The 19,408-nt window shown below is 45.3% G+C and overlaps 1 protein-coding gene across 6 annotated transcripts in view; it reads left to right on the forward strand.

Annotated features, from left to right (window-relative positions):
- The window catches only part of LOC138753571 (neuronal PAS domain-containing protein 3), a 1,142,342-nt gene that overhangs the window by 2,393 nt on the left and 1,120,541 nt on the right, over positions 1-19,408 (forward strand). For 2 of the 6 annotated variants that reach the window (XM_069916739.1, XM_069916738.1), the window contains exon 2: positions 2,287-2,325. In XM_069916739.1, the coding sequence (XP_069772840.1) occupies positions 2,287-2,325 (39 nt within the window). The other 4 variants (XM_069916743.1, XM_069916742.1, XM_069916740.1 and 1 more) reach the window with 4 other exon arrangements.

Below are 19,408 nucleotides of genomic sequence, written 5' to 3' on the forward strand. Positions count from 1 at the left end.
AGAAGAAATCGGTTCTCCAATATTTACCAGAATACATTTAAGAGAACGTGGACAAATATTTTTAATCACCACCAACATTCCCACCCACCTGCGTAATAGTTTGGCTGATGGATAAATAACACAATTCTTTATTTTCTAATATTACAAACATCCAAATAATAAAGTTACTCCATATCTTATTGCTGTAATAACCACTTTTTGCCGCTCGTTCAACAGTTACCATTGTGAAAATCATACTTTAATAGAATAGCTATTAGATTCGATCCATGGCACGCATCTAAAATTCCTAATCTGCATTAATACATTTTAATAGAATGAGAGTATTTCTGACTGCGCGACTAACTGAAATGCTTTATATTAATACTTGGATAAATTTCCATGAAAGACAAGATGCAACTCCTCATGTAGATTTATAGTAGCTGGAGTAAAGGGTGATGTCAATGAGTGTTACCAAACATGTCGCCGGACATCTTTAAATCAATATTTTGCAGCAACATTAGTCATTGTTACTTACTACTGAAACGATTGTTTTTATAAATCACAGAGAAAAGAAAAGGCAGGCTAAAGTAATGATAATAATTACGTGCCAAGCACCAAGTTCCTTTGAAAACGAATAATAATCGCTGGGACGGACGCCAAAATGCTTAAGTGACATTTCCAAACTGAACAGGGCTTTTATTATGGAACGAGTCCACCGACTTGCAAACAAAACGATTGATTTTGAATGTCACACCATCTTAATACTACACAGTAAAAATAAAGCTTTAAAATTTGGTTAATAAGTATCCATGAGTACGCGGTGGTTTGTATCCATTCTTAGCTATTCCCCATAAAGTGAATGAAACAGCAACTGTGTGGCGTAGTTGCGCCAGTTACAGTCTGTGTCCCTGGGAAAAAGCGAACGAAAGACGGGGAGGGAAAAACCACGGAGAGATTCAGCAAGACTTTCTCTTACAATGGGAACCGAGGTTCAACAGGGAAGTGCAGTGGCGCGATGATGCTCATCGCTGTTTGTAAGTTCGTACTTGCAGCTTTAATGCCATGCAATCTTTTTCGTATTATTTGAGGTGCAGCCAAGGCTCTTTTCTTGGCATGCTGGTTGGCCCCGACTCGTGCTCTGTACACAGCGCTTCTCACTTCTCTGTGATGGCTGGTCGTGCCGCAGCCAGACAGTTGGACTGGACTTAACCGTAACTCTGCAATGGGTTTCCTCAAATAGTATCCGCATCTTTCCCACTGTACCACCGGGCCGCAGCTAGAAAAGGCAAAACAAAAATCAAACAACAAAAAAAAACAAAGTAGCGGCTGACGAAAAAAATGGCGCCCACCAAGCAAGGCTTCCAGCACGACCCTTCAAGACGTGAACGGTAACGACAGTTGTTTTTGTGGTGTGTTTCTGGTTATTTTTTTTGGATGCCATATTACTTTGGTAGGAGTTCAGCTTTGACCTACCAGCCATCGACTGCCACCACGACATATTCGTCGTCCCCCCTTTTTTTTAATCCAAAACCTGGGGTAAGTGGCCGGCCTTGAAAGCAGCTCTGACCACCCCCCCTTCTACAGTCGCCAACAGGACACATCCTTGCAAAGAGCTACAGCTTATTCACAGTTTTACCTGTTCCGCTTCAATTTGTTTAAGAAAGCAAGCGCACTCTTTGATTTCCTCAGCTTTCCTCATTACATTGCAGAGACAGGGCCTATGACACTGTATAGAGAAGCCACCATTGCTGTACGGCTGGGTACTCACTAGGCCAAACTGAAAAGAAGCTTTTTGACAGGAGCTTGCTATTGTAATAGGACAGTTAACAGCGAAGGAGAATATCATTTATGTAAACAAAAATAAATAGTTGCAAACTGCAAAATTTACAAGCAAAATATGAGCTGAACAGACACATTTTAAACAAAACAACTAATAAATAGAATCTGGAGAGAAACAAATATTTAAATAGCATTAAACTTTTCTAAATTTCTCATTAAAAAAAATTCTCATGGAAGATCAATGAAAAGTTTATAAAATATGCAGTTAAAGTACATATTTTCAAATTTTAAAAAATGATCTTCACAAATTAAAGAAAACAATTTTAATTTCTGATGGATAGTATTAGCTCTTCTAATTCATTCTGAAATAATGTTCTCTAAAACAGAAAGAACAATGATGGGCTTCGAGAGAAGGTTAGTAGAAGTGGATTATTTATTCAGTCAACAGATAATGTCATACAATGTACGAGTAGTGGACCTTCTGAAGAACTCAAAGTTTTTCTGTTAATTTTTTTCTGCTTTATTCAGAGGACCTTCATTCTGCTACCAAGCTTCAGTCATGCCAAGGTATGAAATGTCTGGTTATTGGAGGATTTATTTAAGTTAAAAGCGCATAATAGAAATAAATTGAAACGTTAGGTCCCGAGAATAGACTGAAATTATTGTCATTTTTGATATCTTTGGATCAAAACAACAATTACACTATTAATAAAAACGTTAAATATTTCTGTACAGAATTAGCTTAATTTGTAGTTCATATATGGTTTAAAGTCAGGATGATCACCATAGAGTGAGAAAAGATGGTTAGTCCTTTTTTATCTGTGCCAGTACAGTGATAAATTATTGTCATTGATCAATAAATTTCAGTTAATTGTGTGTTATTTATTGCAATATCGAGACCATCAAAGCTTCAGGTTGACAGTAAAGCTTGAAAGTGCCTATTCTAAATATGTTTTTTCTTCATTGCTGAAGTAGTATTATTGCAAGTGCATTCATAGCAAGACATCCTTAGATTTTTCCAGACGAGAAGCACAGAAGTTATATTTTTATGTCATTCTGTGAATTTATCAGAGATTGGAATCTTCAAGATGGAATTAATTTAGAAGAGAAACTTCATAGCTTCGGCATAAGTGCTTTCTTTATCACCTGTGTCCATTTGGTATTCTGAGAGGATAAATCAAAGAGTGTGATTTGTTATTCTGCTCGACTTGAGAGTGGAATTAAATAATATTTGGTTTGAAATTTTGATAGAAGTTGTAAGAGGATATATTTAATTTGATGCTTCTTAATATATTCTTCTTTGCACTGATGTTGTCATTTTAAAGGTTGGTTTGAACAATTTTGCTCACCGAGCTGGGGGATGTAATTATTCAAAATGAAATGGGCTGGTCTAGATCACAGAAGTATTATTAGCCATGTAGTTTAATATTTCAATTGTGCCTTGTACACATTGGAGAAAAAAAATGGATAAAATGTATATATTTTGGTTCCTCTACCTTGTGTTTAAATTGAATTAATGTATCTTGACATATTTTGAGGTTTTTTCCTTTCTATTTTAATTTATGAATTTGGCATAGTTGACTAGGACATGCACAGTAATCAGGGAATATTTTTGTGATTTTATCAAAGTTTATAGTTTAATTGTTATCAGTGAGTGTTCTTCCATGCTAAATGATTATGCTTTTACATCCTAAGCAAGTATGATGGATGTTTAAAAATTTTTTTTGAACACCATCTTCTTGTACCTGAATTATTGTTTGTTGTCAACTATTTGGTATTTGCAGGATGCATTTTGCAATAGAACAGATTTCAAAACCGAAATAAAAACCCTTGTACATACTTTGGATCAGTTAAACAGGAAACTTGTAACTAGTTTTTACGCAACAATACTGCAGTCATGAAGCATTAATGAAGTTGTCGTAGAAACTACGAAACAATAAGAGTTCAATATTGTATTTTGCTTTACAAAAATGCATAACAAGGGTAAGAGTTTTAAAATAACATACAAGCATAGAAAAATGTTGGCTTTTTTGAAAGAGGGTGATTGAAAATTCTAAATCCTTTGTCGCTTTTCCTACATTTCCTAAAATATAAAAGCAATAAAGAAAGAGTTAACTATGTGGTACTGAAACTTGAATCTAAATTAGAATTTAAATTTGTTTCCAGTGCTCATTAATATTTTTACATAAAACATCTGATGTGGTTTGTGTGATTATTTTTGACATTTAAATTGACAAGCAAAATATATTTCCTTAATATGAAATAAACATGTACCAGATTGTTAGATGCCAGCAGCAGAACCTTCACTTGGCACAACTATCTCAGGGAACCACTATGCATAAAAGTTTTTTGATATTTTGTTCTTCATATCTCTTGTATTCTTGGCAACTGAATTAAGAGCAGAACTGGAAGGGGTTGTGACGAGCAGTAAATATACATAATTTGGTGGGGATAATAGATGAAGTGAATAACAATTAGTATTATGAAACTGTTTTCAGAAAAATGTGAGTTTTTGGAATGTATAATAAAATACCAAATAGAGGTTACACACAATAGTTTTGACAATAAATACCTGTTGCCTTAATTTGTTTAAGCATTGCAAATATAAGCCAGAGCTTTCACCTGGTTGGACATTTTAAAATTAATTTCCAGTAGTCTATAGAAAATATGTTTTTCTTTGCCTTTTTTATCCATACTTTCTAATAGCACTGAGAAAATAGCACATATTGGAAATGATTGAGCAGTGCAACAGGTCAAATAAATGATATTTGTGTTTTTCATTGGCTCCGCAATGTTCACGGATATCTCTATTCTGCTTTGCTCTTGCCAGGAAATTTCATATTTTTTTTGGGTCTCATTGAGATAAACCTTGTGCTGCAGTCTTTTTAGCTATACTTTTGTTATGTTCTAGTCCTCGTATGGTCATGAGGGAAAACAGATCACAGAACTTTCCATGTTTATATGAATTGATCTTGCTTTCAATTATTCTTTCAAAAGCTTTGAAATGTATAGCGTCGGTATCTGAAATTGTGTTCCATTATTTTTTGGGATTAAGTTGACAATATTTGCCTTTTTCTGTAAGTAAATCCATTAATCTGTACTAATTAACAGAAACAGCATATAATTAAGGTAGCTATTTGTACAGCAAATGTGACAGTGATTTAATAGCAGGGCTCGATGTGGTTTATTTTGGACAAATGGCAAATTTAGTGAAGTTTGGATAAATTGATTAGTCGTCATTTATTTTTTTTTTAGATAGAATTTGCTCTATTTTACCAGTCTGGAGAATGTCCGACGTCTCAACATTGGTTATTCACACACAGATGACCAAAACTCGAAATATACATTTCCTTACGCGAGTTTAGACTGCATAGCGGAAGTGCGGTAATTAAAGAGATGGGACTTGCTACATGCATCATCGATATGTCCTATTCAGGAATGCCTGCAGTTAACTTTAGACTGCAGGTGTTCCGGGAAATTTACTAAGAGTCTAGGAGGTAAAATATCAGAGCAGGAATGGCACTCTCTCACTTTACACAGCATGCATTCTGGGAAAATGGCAATGTTCCTGGAATTTTTTTTATCAGTTTATCTTAGTTTAAAACTACACACAGAGAGTGCTAAATTGTCTAATAGTTTGTATCATGGAATAAATAAATCAAAGTTAAAATTTATTGACAGAGTACATACACATGACATTACATACAATAGTGAGTTTCTTTTTCCTGTGGGCCACAGGTAGAATTTTTACTTATCAGTAACTAAACTGTACTCAAGAAAAAAAAGATATGTATTTAAAAGAGAGAAATGTAAAAAAAGAAAAAAAAACATAAACTGTTTAGTGAAAAAAAAAGAAATATTCAGGAATAAATAATGTGCAAAATAAGAGTCTGTAAATGAGCCCGTGCCATACAAACTTGTCGATTATCAGGCAGACTGTTGCTTGAATTTAGAGATGGGACAGTCTATGAATGGCATTGAAAATGCAATGTCCCCACACAGCAGGGAGAGGCTGACCTGTGGAAACATTGTACAGGAGAATGATACCTTGCAGCCCAAAGGCTACATCCTCGAGTTGAAGGCTTGTGACAGCAGTTCTATAAGCCGGGAATTCGTTGTCCTGGTGCTGAGGTTTGGCAAGTGCTATTTAGTCTACATCCGGAGGGAGGGCATGTAATGCTTGAACAGAGGAGTGGGGCAGGGCATCAGCCACCACGTTACTCTTACCGCAGATGTGTTTAATCCTGGATGAAAACTCAGATACATAAGATAGGTGGCATTGCTGGAGGGCTGACCAGGGATCTGATGCCTTTGCGAAGGAAAATGTTAGCAGTTTGTGGTCAATAAAAAACATGAAGTCCCTGCCTTCCAAAGGATAGTGGTGCAACGCCAGCAGTTCCCTATTGAATATGCTGTATTGCATTTCTGAAGGGCGGAGATGCCTACTAAAAAATGCTAGAGGCTTCCATTGTCCATTGGAGTTCTGTTCCAAGACCCCGTCTACTGCTGCGTCAGGCATGTCTATTCATTTGTGCATCCATTTGTGGATGGACCAGCAATGTTGCCTTCGCTAGGGTCCCTTTGATTTGTTGAAATGCTATCATTCTTTGGCATCGCTGTACATGAGGTCGAAGAGGGGTTTCATAATATGAGCTGCAGAGGGTAGAAAGTGATGATAGAAATTGACCATCCCCACAAATTCCTGGAGTCCTTTGATGGTGTTGGGATCGTGAATTTGAAGATGTCTTTCACCTTACCTGGCAATGGAACGATGTCCCAGGTACTGATCTGATGACCCAAGAACTCGATAAAGGACTGTCCGAATTTGGACTTGGCAGGGTTCACAGTTAGCCTGAGCTCCTGTAAGCAGTGGCAGAGTAAATGAAGATGCTGTAGGTGCTCTTTGTGGGAGTGACTGGGGATGAGTATATTGTCCAAGTATACGAAAAGGAAGTCCATGCCACGCCCCATTGCATCCATCAGTTTGTACAGCCTTTTTGAGCCCAAAAGGCATTCTCAGAAATTTGAAGAGGCTGAATGATGTTATGATGGCAGTCTTGGGCACGTCCTCTGGGCTTACAGGTACCCATGCACCAAGTAAATTTTAGAAAATATTCTGCCCCCATTAAGATAAGCTGTAAAGCCCTGTATGTGGGGCACAGGGTAGCGGTCTGCAGTGGTAGTGTTGTTGAGACGTTTTAATCGCTGCAAAGTCTCCAGCCTCCTGTGGCTTTGGCTATCATATGTAGCGGGAAAGCCCACGGGCTATCAGACCTGCATATGATTCCAAGTTCCTCTTGTTTTGCAAGCTGCAATTTGTCGGGCGACAGGCATCGGGCTTGGGTGTGTAGAGGAGGTCCTTGGGTGAGGATATGGTGTGCGACACCATGTTTGGGTGTGGCAGTGGAGAACTGGGGAGTGACAATATTTGGAAACTCTGCAAGAAGTTTGGTTAATTCATTGTTCGAGTACCATGGTGTCTAGGTGCAGGGCGGATAGTTTGGCTTTTCCAAGGTGGAAAGTTGTGGTGTTCACCAAGCGGCACCCTTTTTCATACACCATTAGTGAGTGGGCTTTGAGGAAGTCAGCACTGAGCAACAGCCAGGACATAGCAGCAAGAATGAGCTTCCATGTGAACTTATTGTTGCAGAATTTCAGGGGTATAGTTCATGTGCCGTACATACGAATCAAACTGTTATTTACTGTAGTGAGTGCTGGACCCACGCTCCTGGTACGGGTGTCAAAGCCTGAAGGAGGAAGGACACTAACCCCTGCACCTGTGTTGACTAGAGATTTGCGCTGGGTAACCAATGTAGCAACTGTGTTGCAGTGTGAAATGAAGAATGTGAAAATGATCAGATGTAGTCAAGTCGAAGGTCAGTAAAAGTCATTTACAGTGACACGCAGTTTTTTAAAACCCCGCGCATTCCAAATGACATTATCACATTTTGATGTTATGACGTTACTCGGAACCCCCTGAGTTGGTTTGATTAAGCCACCAGTGAGCCGGTACACTACCTTACCTGGAAAGACAGCTTGGGTCCCTGGATAGTGGGAAGGGAAGAGGTGAGAGGACAGGTAGTGCACCTCCTGAGGGATGGGAAAGTGTCAATTGACATCAGTAGTGATAGAATAAAGCCCTTGTAGAAGGCAGGGTTTGAGGAGGTCCAATCGAAAAGGATATGAGAGTACTTAGACTTATAGTGAATGTCCATCCTTTCAGCCGGAGACTGAGAGATCCAGAAAGACAAGAGTTAGAAATGGATCGTGTAAACTAAATTGGCCACAAACGTTCTACATAAGTGAAGGAAGCAGCATGAATGCAGTCTGTATTTACCTGGCTGTTATTGGCAGCTGTCACTGTGGGACTGGAACTTTTTCTCTGGAATTTTAGTTTAGTTTGGAGCTGGAGGAACTCAGCTGGTTTTGCAGCACCCATAAGAGGTAAAGACATATTACCAACCTTTCAGATCTGAGCCCTTCCTTAAGGTATAAATGGGGGGAAAAAGCCAAGTGCCTGAATTAAAGGCCAGGGAAAGAAAGGGGGAAGAATGGGAGGGGGAAGAGAACAGTCCAACAGATAAAAGATTTTAATTGAATATAATAAGAGGAAGGGCAAGAATTAATTTTGGCTCTGAAAGGAGATGGAGAGAAAAGGGAAGTGAGAGAGTGAGTGACCAAGCTAGATGAAAGGAGACAAGGGGAAGAAGATGGGGGGGGGGGGGGGGGTTGAATTTCAATTGCTATCGTACCATTTCACAATACCAGTTAATAACATTCTCAGATTTGTCTACCTGTTAAAGAAGAGAGATAGATATAAATATTTACCCTCTGATGCTGCTGCAAAACAACAAACTTTGTGAATGTTCCTGACAATAAATTCTGATTCTGATATCTTCTGGTGTCATTTGACAAGAAATTCGAGTGATAAACTTTTGCATTGTTGAACAAACTGGAGCTCTGCACATTGCAAATAAGCTTACATTGAATATTTTGATGGTTGTGAGACCTCAGTATGTCAAAATAACTCAACTTCCTTTGTCTAAATTTTGTGTTCTATGTTGTTGGAGAAGAAGGATTTTCAGCATATTAAACCGTGGAAGTTGGTGCTACAAAGTGGGTTGGCAATGTTGCTTGGTCATCTAACCAAACTCAGGATTTTCTCTTGGGAGTGACGGAGAATGAGAGGTGAAATAATAGAAGAACAGCCAGCGCCTTTTCTTCAGGGCGACAACAGCAAATGCCAAAGGACACCTGTTTTAAGATGAGTGGAGGGAAGTTGAGGAGAGACATCAGAATTAAGTTTTAAGACCAAAAGACATACGAGCAGAAGTAGGCTATTCAGCCCATTGAGTCTGATCATGTTTTTCCATTTTCCCACTCAGCCCCACTGCGTGGCCTCCTCCCCATTACATTTGATGCCCTGGCTAATCAAGGACCTACCAATCTCTGTCTTTTAATAGACCTAATGACTCGGTCTCTACAACTGCCTGTGGCAACAAATTTCTCCCTCTGGCAAAAGAAATTCATCTGTCTTAGTGTTTTAAGTGGACACCCTTCACTCATGAAGTTGTTCCCTCTTGGCAATGAGGAAGCATACAAGAGGAAGATAGATCACCTTGTTGAGAATTGTCACAACAACCACCTTGTGCTCAACGCTATCAAAACTAAGGAGTTGATTGTTGACTTCCGGAAAGTGAAATTAGGACAACATGAACCAGTCCTCACTTGGGACTTTTTGATTAAAGCACTTTAGGATGTTCTGAAATACACTGTACAAATGGAATTAATTTTCTTCTTTGAATTGAATAAAATAACTGAAAAGACAAACTCAAGAGCTGAAAAGGCAAGCTTGATATGACTAGAATCTGTGAGATTTTAGTGAAACTGAATAATTCTTTCTCAATAAAATTTGCATATATTGAAATGATCAGTTCAATTGAGCACATCTCCATCAGTAAATGACAAAATATTTATATTTTAAGTTTTAGAAACAGCTTATTTGAATCAAAAGCAATATAAAAGTGCTCTTTAATGTTCTGCTTTATTTACATGTATTGCCATTGTCAAACATCATTCATACTCCATGTGTCTTGGATCAATACGTTCACCAAACAACCATTTAATCATTGCTGGGCTGCAGTTTGTAACTAAAAATGGAAAAACATTAAAATAAATGCAGAAATAAATTATTTATTTGGTTTAAACTTAAATTTGCATAAAAGTTTTTATTTATTCTAGGTGCTGTAAACGTGTTGGAAATGGCAATTAATGGAGAGACTTCATTTGCTTCAAAGAGCAAAGTTTACCTCTCGTTGTGATAATGGTATCTCGTTGTCAATTTCATACAGAATTTGCATGTCTCACCTGAGTATCTTGCAATCATAAAAATCATAGATGGGGAATACTCTTTCATTTGATTTGTAATAATCTTTTTTTCTTATTAGTATATGTATATAAAACTGGGCAAGGAGAGCTCCAATGAGGAATGGCCTGCCCCAGAGTGAGGTGTCTGGCAGGGGAAAGTAAGTTGACAGAGTTGGGGAGGAGAGGCTGGAGGAGTCCCCGATGAGGACTTCATCCAGACACCAAGCCAGGACAGAGCTGGCAGCAGGAGTGAAGGTCCTGTCAGTTGCCACTGGCAAGACCAAGCCCCACCGGATGGAGAGTCAGCACCAGGCAGCATAGAGGTTAGACTGCTTTATGCCCCGCATTCCCCAGTTTCCCCCCCTCCACCCCCCCCGCCACCCAGCAATCTTGCTGGTGACTGGGAAGAAGGGACCAGAAGATGGGATGGGATAGGAAGAAGCCTCGCCCTGCCGGAGGAGGCATCTTTGCATCGAATCACTTCGAGCATCGTGTGCTTGGCTGTGGATGGTGAAACAGGAGCAGGAGTTCCCATCTGGTTTGTTGAGCCTACTCCCACATTCAGTGAGATTACAGGACTCAGCTCTGCCTTTCTGCCCATAACGCTCAATTCCTCTCCCATAACCCTCAATTCCTCCCCCTTAACCCTCAATTCCTCCCCCTTAACCCTCAATTCCTCCCCTTAACCCTCAATTCCTCCCCATAACCCTCAATTCCTCCCCCATAACCCTCAATTCCTCCCCCATAACCCTCAATTCCTCCCCCATAACCCTCAATTCCTCCCCCATAACCCTCAATTCCTCCCCCATAACCCTCAATTCCTCCCCCATAACCCTCAATTCCTCCCCCATAACCCTCAATTCCTCCCCCATAGCCCTCAATTCCTCCCCCATAGCCCTCAATTCCTCCCCCATCGCCCTCAATTCCTCCCCCATAACCCTCAATTCCTCCCCCATAACCCTCAATTCCTCCCCCATCGCCCTCAATTCCTCCCCCATAACCCTCAATTCCTCCCCATAACCCTCAATTCCTCCCCCATAGCCCTCAATTCCTCCCCCATAACCCTCAATTCCTCCCCCATCGCCCTCAATTCCTCCCCCATAACCCTCAATTCCTCCCCCATAACCCTCAATTCCTCCCCCATCGCCCTCAATTCCTCCCCCATCGCCCTCAATCCACCCCCATCGCCCTCAATCCACCCCCATCGCCCTCAATCCACCCCCATCGCCCTCAATCCACCCCCATCGCCCTCAATCCACCCCCATCGCCCTCAATCCACCCCCATCGCCCTCAATCCACCCCCATCGCCCTCAATCCACCCCCATCGCCCTCAATCCACCCCCATCGCCCTCAATCCACCCCCATCGCCCTCAATCCACCCCCATCGCCCTCAATCCACCCCCATCGCCCTCAATCCACCCCCATCGCCCTCAATCCACCCCCATCGCCCTCAATCCACCCCCATCGCCCTCAATCCACCCCCATCGCCCTCAATCCACCCCCATCGCCCTCAATCCACCCCCATCGCCCTCAATCCACCCCCATCGCCCTCAATCCACCCCCATCGCCCTCAATCCACCCCCATCGCCCTCAATCCACCCCCATCGCCCTCAATCCACCCCCATCGCCCTCAATCCACCCCCATCGCCCTCAATCCACCCCCATCGCCCTCAATCCACCCCCATCGCCCTCAATCCACCCCCATCGCCCTCAATCCACCCCCATCGCCCTCAATCCAGCCCCATCGCCCTCAATCCAGCCCCATCGCCCTCAATCCAGCCCCATCGCCCTCAATCCAGCCCCATCGCCCTCAATCCAGCCCCATCGCCCTCAATCCAGCCCCATCGCCCTCAATCCAGCCCCATCGCCCTCAATCCAGCCCCATCGCCCTCAATCCAGCCCCATCGCCCTCAATCCAGCCCCATCGCCCTCAATCCAGCCCCATCGCCCTCAATCCAGCCCCATCGCCCTCAATCCAGCCCCATCGCCCTCAATCCAGCCCCATCGCCCTCAATCCAGCCCCATCGCCCTCAATCCAGCCCCATCGCCCTCAATCCAGCCCCATCGCCCTCAATCCAGCCCCATCGCCCTCAATCCAGCCCCATCGCCCTCAATCCAGCCCCATCGCCCTCAATCCAGCCCCATCGCCCTCAATCCAGCCCCATCGCCCTCAATCCAGCCCCATCGCCCTCAATCCAGCCCCATCGCCCTCAATCCAGCCCCATCGCCCTCAATCCAGCCCCATCGCCCTCAATCCAGCCCCATCGCCCTCAATCCAGCCCCATCGCCCTCAATCCAGCCCCATCGCCCTCAATCCAGCCCCATCGCCCTCAATCCAGCCCCATCGCCCTCAATCCAGCCCCATCGCCCTCAATCCAGCCCCATCGCCCTCAATCCAGCCCCATCGCCCTCAATCCAGCCCCATCGCCCTCAATCCAGCCCCATCGCCCTCAATCCAGCCCCATCGCCCTCAATCCAGCCCCATCGCCCTCAATCCAGCCCCATCGCCCTCAATCCAGCCCCATCGCCCTCAATCCAGCCCCATCGCCCTCAATCCAGCCCCATCGCCCTCAATCCAGCCCCATCGCCCTCAATCCAGCCCCATCGCCCTCAATCCAGCCCCATCGCCCTCAATCCAGCCCCATCGCCCTCAATCCAGCCCCATCGCCCTCAATCCAGCCCCATCGCCCTCAATCCAGCCCCATCGCCCTCAATCCAGCCCCATCGCCCTCAATCCAGCCCCATCGCCCTCAATCCAGCCCCATCGCCCTCAATCCAGCCCCATCGCCCTCAATCCAGCCCCATCGCCCTCAATCCAGCCCCATCGCCCTCAATCCAGCCCCATCGCCCTCAATCCAGCCCCATCGCCCTCAATCCAGCCCCATCGCCCTCAATCCAGCCCCATCGCCCTCAATCCAGCCCCATCGCCCTCAATCCAGCCCCATCGCCCTCAATCCAGCCCCATCGCCCTCAATCCAGCCCCATCGCCCTCAATCCAGCCCCATCGCCCTCAATCCAGCCCCATCGCCCTCAATCCAGCCCCATCGCCCTCAATCCAGCCCCATCGCCCTCAATCCAGCCCCATCGCCCTCAATCCAGCCCCATCGCCCTCAATCCAGCCCCATCGCCCTCAATCCAGCCCCATCGCCCTCAATCCAGCCCCATCGCCCTCAATCCAGCCCCATCGCCCTCAATCCAGCCCCATCGCCCTCAATCCAGCCCCATCGCCCTCAATCCAGCCCCATCGCCCTCAATCCAGCCCCATCGCCCTCAATCCAGCCCCATCGCCCTCAATCCAGCCCCATCGCCCTCAATCCAGCCCCATCGCCCTCAATCCAGCCCCATCGCCCTCAATCCAGCCCCATCGCCCTCAATCCAGCCCCATCGCCCTCAATCCAGCCCCATCGCCCTCAATCCAGCCCCATCGCCCTCAATCCAGCCCCATCGCCCTCAATCCAGCCCCATCGCCCTCAATCCAGCCCCATCGCCCTCAATCCAGCCCCATCGCCCTCAATCCAGCCCCATCGCCCTCAATCCAGCCCCATCGCCCTCAATCCAGCCCCTTCGCCCTCAATCCAGCCCCTTCGCCCTCAATCCAGCCCCTTCGCCCTCAATCCAGCCCCTTCGCCCTCAATTTCTCAACAATGCAAAAATGTATTTTATTGTGTGACAGATTTTGTTGTGTTTGTATTGTGTATAGATATTTTTTGGGAGATAAATTGGGGCAGGTTTTTTGGAGCAGGTCACATACAAACACCTCAAAACAGATCTCATTTAAAATATTGGAGCTCTTCTCAATCCAGATAGGGTGGCTCCTGGGGGCCTTTGCAAAAACTTTGGGAAATGCCAAAGAGACTTCACTAATGGATTGTTGTTTTGAAAAGCAACAGATGAAAGAGATGGGAGGAGTAATTCAGAGCCACAGGCTGTCTGAAATGCAGCTTGCTGTTCTAAGAGGGTCATATGGTTTTGCAAGCAGAGAGAGTCAAACAGGTTTTTCCTCTGAGAGAGAGAGATCAGTTTTGCAGTGGTACAGTCAGCAGCAGCAGCTGTGCATGGAATAGGACAAGCTGGAAAGCTTGTGGAAAAGCCCCATTTGGAAGATGGGTTGTGAGTCCTTAGTTCAACCTGGTCAAAGCCCTTGTGGTTCATTCAAGAGGAGAGGACTGGCTGCCTAATATTTCACTTAAAATAAGAAAAAACAAAAAGGAACTCTGTGGTGACCTGAAAGAAAGAGATTATCATCTGGAAAACCCTGATGGGGCAAGTTGCTTCTGCAAGACACTGAAGTGGCTGATTAAAAGGGATCAATTTGTGTCCAGGAACAAGAATCCCTCTCTGAAAACCATCAAGAACCTTCCTGAGCGGTAACCATTTACCTTTCAAGCACCAAAGCCTGGTGAACTTTATACATGTTAAATTCTGTGCCCAGTTTCAGATTTGCCTGCAACCAGTGAACTTAGAGGAATGAGAAGTGAGATTGGATTGTGAATCAAATAACTTTTCTGAACTTACACACATATTACATACATGTGCGCTTAGAATTAGAAGGGGGTTGTTAGGTTAGTTAAGTCAATAGTGATAAGTTAAAGTGTGATCCTGTTTTCATGTTTAAAGATAATTAAAAGCAATTCTGGTAACCATTTGTCTTAGTGAATATCTATTGCTGTTGGATTTAGAGGTCCTCTGGGCTCAAAACATTTTTATCTTAAATATATTTAATGAGGCAGCCTTTACTGCTTTCTTGGGCAGAGATTTCACAGAAAATCGGTCAGGAGTTTGAACATTTTTGAAATGTATACGTGTACTTTCTGATTATTGAAACTGATACAAATTATTGCAAAAACTACATTCACTACATTTATGAACATCTATTCCTTCATATTTATAGGATTGTTTTGTAACAAAATATGCATGGAAGAGTAAAAACATTCATGTACTATTTTTTTCATGTCTTGCGGGTCTCAAAACATCTGAAGTTTATTGGATGTGACTCTTAAGCAGTTTGGCTACCCCGGTCCAAAACTTTATGGTGGATGAGGCTTGTGATTATTTTTTGCTTTGAAATAAGATTAATTTAAAAGATTGAGGTAGTATTGTTGATTATCTCCAAATAAATTTGAGATAGAACCATGATTTCCTGGTCCAGGGGTCAAAAACTGATGTCAAATTATAAACTTTTGTTAAGAAGAAAGTATAAGACAGTTGAATGAAATGAAGGGAAGGAAATAATTTATCCAAATGGTTTGAAATTGATTGACACTAAATGTATGTTTTAGATGCTATCTCTGATTTGAAGACTTTAAGGATATTGCAAAATTCATTGTGCAGTCATTGAATAATCATCCATTAAAAGTCATGAATTAGTAAAAAATGCTTGCATAACAGCAGATGTAGCCACTCCTGAGGTTGCATAGGAAGAGAAATGGTGATGGAAATGGAAGAACTCAACCAGGTAAGGTGATGTGCACTATCAATGATTCTAAAGAGTGATACACAGTAGGTTTTGGTTGGCCCAATTCCATGTGCTCGAATGATTGGAAGGGGCAGGGAAGTCGACCTTTATGGCCAAGTCACAGGGGGAGGGGTTACATGGGGTCAAGTGGGCAGGCCAGCCTCATGTACAGTGCAGCAGCAGTATATACATATCACTACATTCACCCCCACTTTTTTAAAAAAAACAAGACCCAGTCCTAGAGATTCAGCCAGTCAGGTAGCTTCCTCTGCCTCTGTGACCTGCATAGCTCTGCTGGGTCTATACTGGTCACCTCCGTTGCTGGTTGGCTGTCTTGAGGCGGGGGGATGGGTTGCAAGACTATCTCCATGAAAGGTGGGGTCTGGTTGTCTGTGGGGGCAGTCGGCTCAGCAGGGCAAGGGTCCCGGGCATGTGGTGTGGGTGCCCGGGCATGTGGTGTGGGTGCCCGGGCATGTGGTGTGGGTGCCCGGGCATGTGGTGTGGGTGCCCGGGCATGTGGTGTGGGTGCCCGGGCATGTGGTGTGGGTGCCCGGGCATGTGGTGTGGGTGCCCGGGCATGTGGTGTGGGTGCCCGGGCATGTGGTGTGGGTGCCCGGGCATGTGGTGTGGGTGCCCGGGCATGTGGTGTGGGTGCCCGGGCATGTGGTGTGGGGGGGTGGGGGGCTGTCGATAGCCTTTACCAAGTCCCTGTAGGGGCTGATGTGTATGTCGTGGTTAGAACTGGGGGTAGGTGGGTGTCCAGCACGCATCAGGTCCTGGTCAGGGACTGTGTCTTCATGGCCATCAGGGTACTGGATGTATGTGTACTGTGGATTTGTGTGCAAGAGCTGCACCTCTTCTACCAACGGGTCGTTCTTATGGCCCCTCGCGTGCTTCCTCAGCAGACGGGTTCCGGAGATGAGAGCCAGGGCGGCAGAGTGGTTCTGGCCGCCGACCTCCTGGGGAAGGAAAATGTGTGTTCATGAGGGGTCTTATTTGTTGCTGTGCATAGGAGGGATCAGATGGCATGGAGTGCCTCTGGCAGGACTTCTTGCCATTGAGACGCCGCCAGGCCTTCTGACTTAAGGGCTAGGAGGATCGCCTTCTAAATGGTGATGTTTTCTCGCACCACATCTGGGAGATCATTGAGTTTGCCTGGCCGGTACAGGATATCATATTATAGGTGGAGAGTTCGATTTTTCCACCTCAGGAATTTATCATTTTTGATTTTACCCCACAGTTTTGTGTTAAACATGAAGGTGATGGCCCATTGGTTCATCAGCAGGGTAAATCTCTTCCCGGCTAGTTAGTGATGCCAGTGGTGCATGGCCTCAACAATCACCTGTTCCTCCTCGTTGACTGAGGAGTGCTGTGTTTCAGGGCTGTGGAGGGTGCAGGAAAAAAATGCTACGGGCCTGCCCGCCTGGTTGAGAGTGGCAGCCAGTGTGAAGTCGGAGGCATCACTTTCCACCTGGAATGGGATAGATTCGTCCACAGCATGAACTGTGGCTATAGTCTGGGCTTCTGCTGATAAGGGGGAGCTTGTGGACCTTACTAAGGGGATAAGCTTTATTGACATAATTGGGCACCCACTGGGCATAGTAAGAAAAGAACCCCAGGCACCATTTCAGCGCCTTGAGCTTGTGTGGTATTGGGAGCTCCATAAGGGGTTGTGGGCAATGACACCATGTGCCACGATGCATCCAAGGAGGGCCCGGTGAGTGGTAATAATTCCCTTATTACGTCCGATTCAGGGACTTCGCTGTGCTGAGAAATTTTGCCAGGTTTGCCTAGTGGTCCTGCAGATGGTGATATTGTCAAGGTAGGGGAACGTCGCTGTCAATTTATGTCTGTGTACCATCTGATCCATCTCCCTTTGGAACACTGAGACTCTATTGGTGACTCAAAAGGTGACTCTGAGGAAGTGATAAAGCCTGCCATCCACTTTGAAGGCAGTGTATTTGAAGTCCCCCTGGTAAAGGGGGAATTGGTGGTACACTGATCTCCGGTCAATTATGGCGTACACTTTGTACTGGGCTATTTTATTGACCATATCAGCTATCCAGGGGAGGGGATAAGCATCTAGTTGGGTGAAGTGGTTGACCGTCTGGCTGTAATCTATCACCATGCAGGGTTTGCTTCTGCCCCTAACAACCATAATCTGGGCCCACCACAATTTCGAACTGGGAGCTATGATCCCCTCCGCCAGGAATTGCTGCACCTCTGATTTTATAAATGCCCAATCCTCGGCGCTATTGTGCCTGCTTTTCGTCACGATGGGCCGGCAGTCCAGGGTCAGGCGCTCGAATAGTGACAGAGGGGATATGCTGAGAGTGGAGGCCACAGGCGGAGGCCAGCTGTCGGTGGGGAGGTGGTTGCGAGTTGAGGGTTGTGTATCATTATGGATGGTTATGGTCCTCCAAACGCCATCATTATACTTGTAAACTGGTTCTGGAAGTAAAGGCCAAGGAGTATTGGCACACAGAGCTGTGGCATCACAAGTAAATGTAAGTTATTATTCACCCCCCCCCCCCCCCTGCCTCCACCGTTAACGATACTACACAGTACCCCTGGATCCTGGATCTCCACAAATTGGCCCTTTGCGGCCATAGAGATGGTGCAGCTCATGGGTCTGACAGAAAGAGAGTGAGTTTCTGGGCAGCGTCCGGGTGGATAAAGCTCTCTGTGCTTACACTTTCGAATAGGCAGTTCGTCCTTTTTCAGTTTACCTCGATCTCCATCATCAAGTGGGCGATCGGATGAGTTCTACATTGGTTCAGGGTCACGGAAGCCAGGATTGGGTTGTTCTTGTTGCTGTCGAATGGGAGGCACGACCAGTAAGATGGCGGCCTCCATGTTGACCACGTTGTTGCATTGGAGGAAGAAGGAGGAAGTGACGTTAACCAGGCTACGGAAGGTGGAGATGATGTCACCCAGGAAGGTGGAGGAGATGCTGGGTAAGAGGGCAACTCCTGGGTTGCGCATGCGGTCGAGCCGTTTGGGGCCATACATGACGTCAGTGACATGCTGCTCGGGAGGGAGGGTTTGTACAACTTACAGAAACGCTGGTAATGCCCTTTCTTTCCGCACCCTGAGCAGGTCGCCTCCTTAGCTGGACAGCATCGTCTGGGATGTTTCAGCTGGCTGCAGTAGTGGCACCTTGGGTGTTCAGTCGCGGCGGCAGCAGCGGTAAGGTCGTGGCTTGCTATCACAGAGGCTGTCTGTGATGCTGGCTCCCAACATGGTGGTCTGCATGTGGAGGCCCTATTCTTACCAGCGATCTCGTCGTTGTTGCGTTGGGCCGAGTCAAGGGACCTGGCAAGCTGGAAGATTCTCTTCAGAGACAGCTTCTCCTCCTCGAGCAGTCACTGACTAATGTAGTCAGACCTCACCCTAGCCACGCAGGCATCTCGGACCAGCTCCTCCACACACTGGGCTATGGGTATGGAGGCTGTAGCAGTGGCCCAGCAGTCTCTCCCCAGGTCGTACAAAGCTCAGAGGAACTTGTCCATGGACTCACCGAGTTGCTGTCTCCTCGAGGCCAGTCGATACTGTGAGTACACTTTGTTCACCTGTGGTCGGTAGAGGTTGCAGGGCTCAGCCATGGCCTCTGGTTAGGTCTTGCAGCTCCTGATTGCCTGTGACCAACTTGAGCTTGCAGGACCTTGAGTTTCTTTTCATCCAAGTCCACCAGAATTTCTGCGATTTCGAGGAAGTTTGTGAAGCAAGTGATCCACTGCTCATACTGTTTGGCAGCTCTGGGGCGTCTGTGGATCGATTTTGAGGTGGTCGGGTCTCAGCAGCTTGTCCATCCCGTGTAGAAAACTA

This window comes from Narcine bancroftii, chromosome 2 (genome assembly GCF_036971445.1).
Source record: "Narcine bancroftii isolate sNarBan1 chromosome 2, sNarBan1.hap1, whole genome shotgun sequence".
NCBI classification, from domain to species: Eukaryota; Metazoa; Chordata; class Chondrichthyes; order Torpediniformes; family Narcinidae; genus Narcine; species Narcine bancroftii.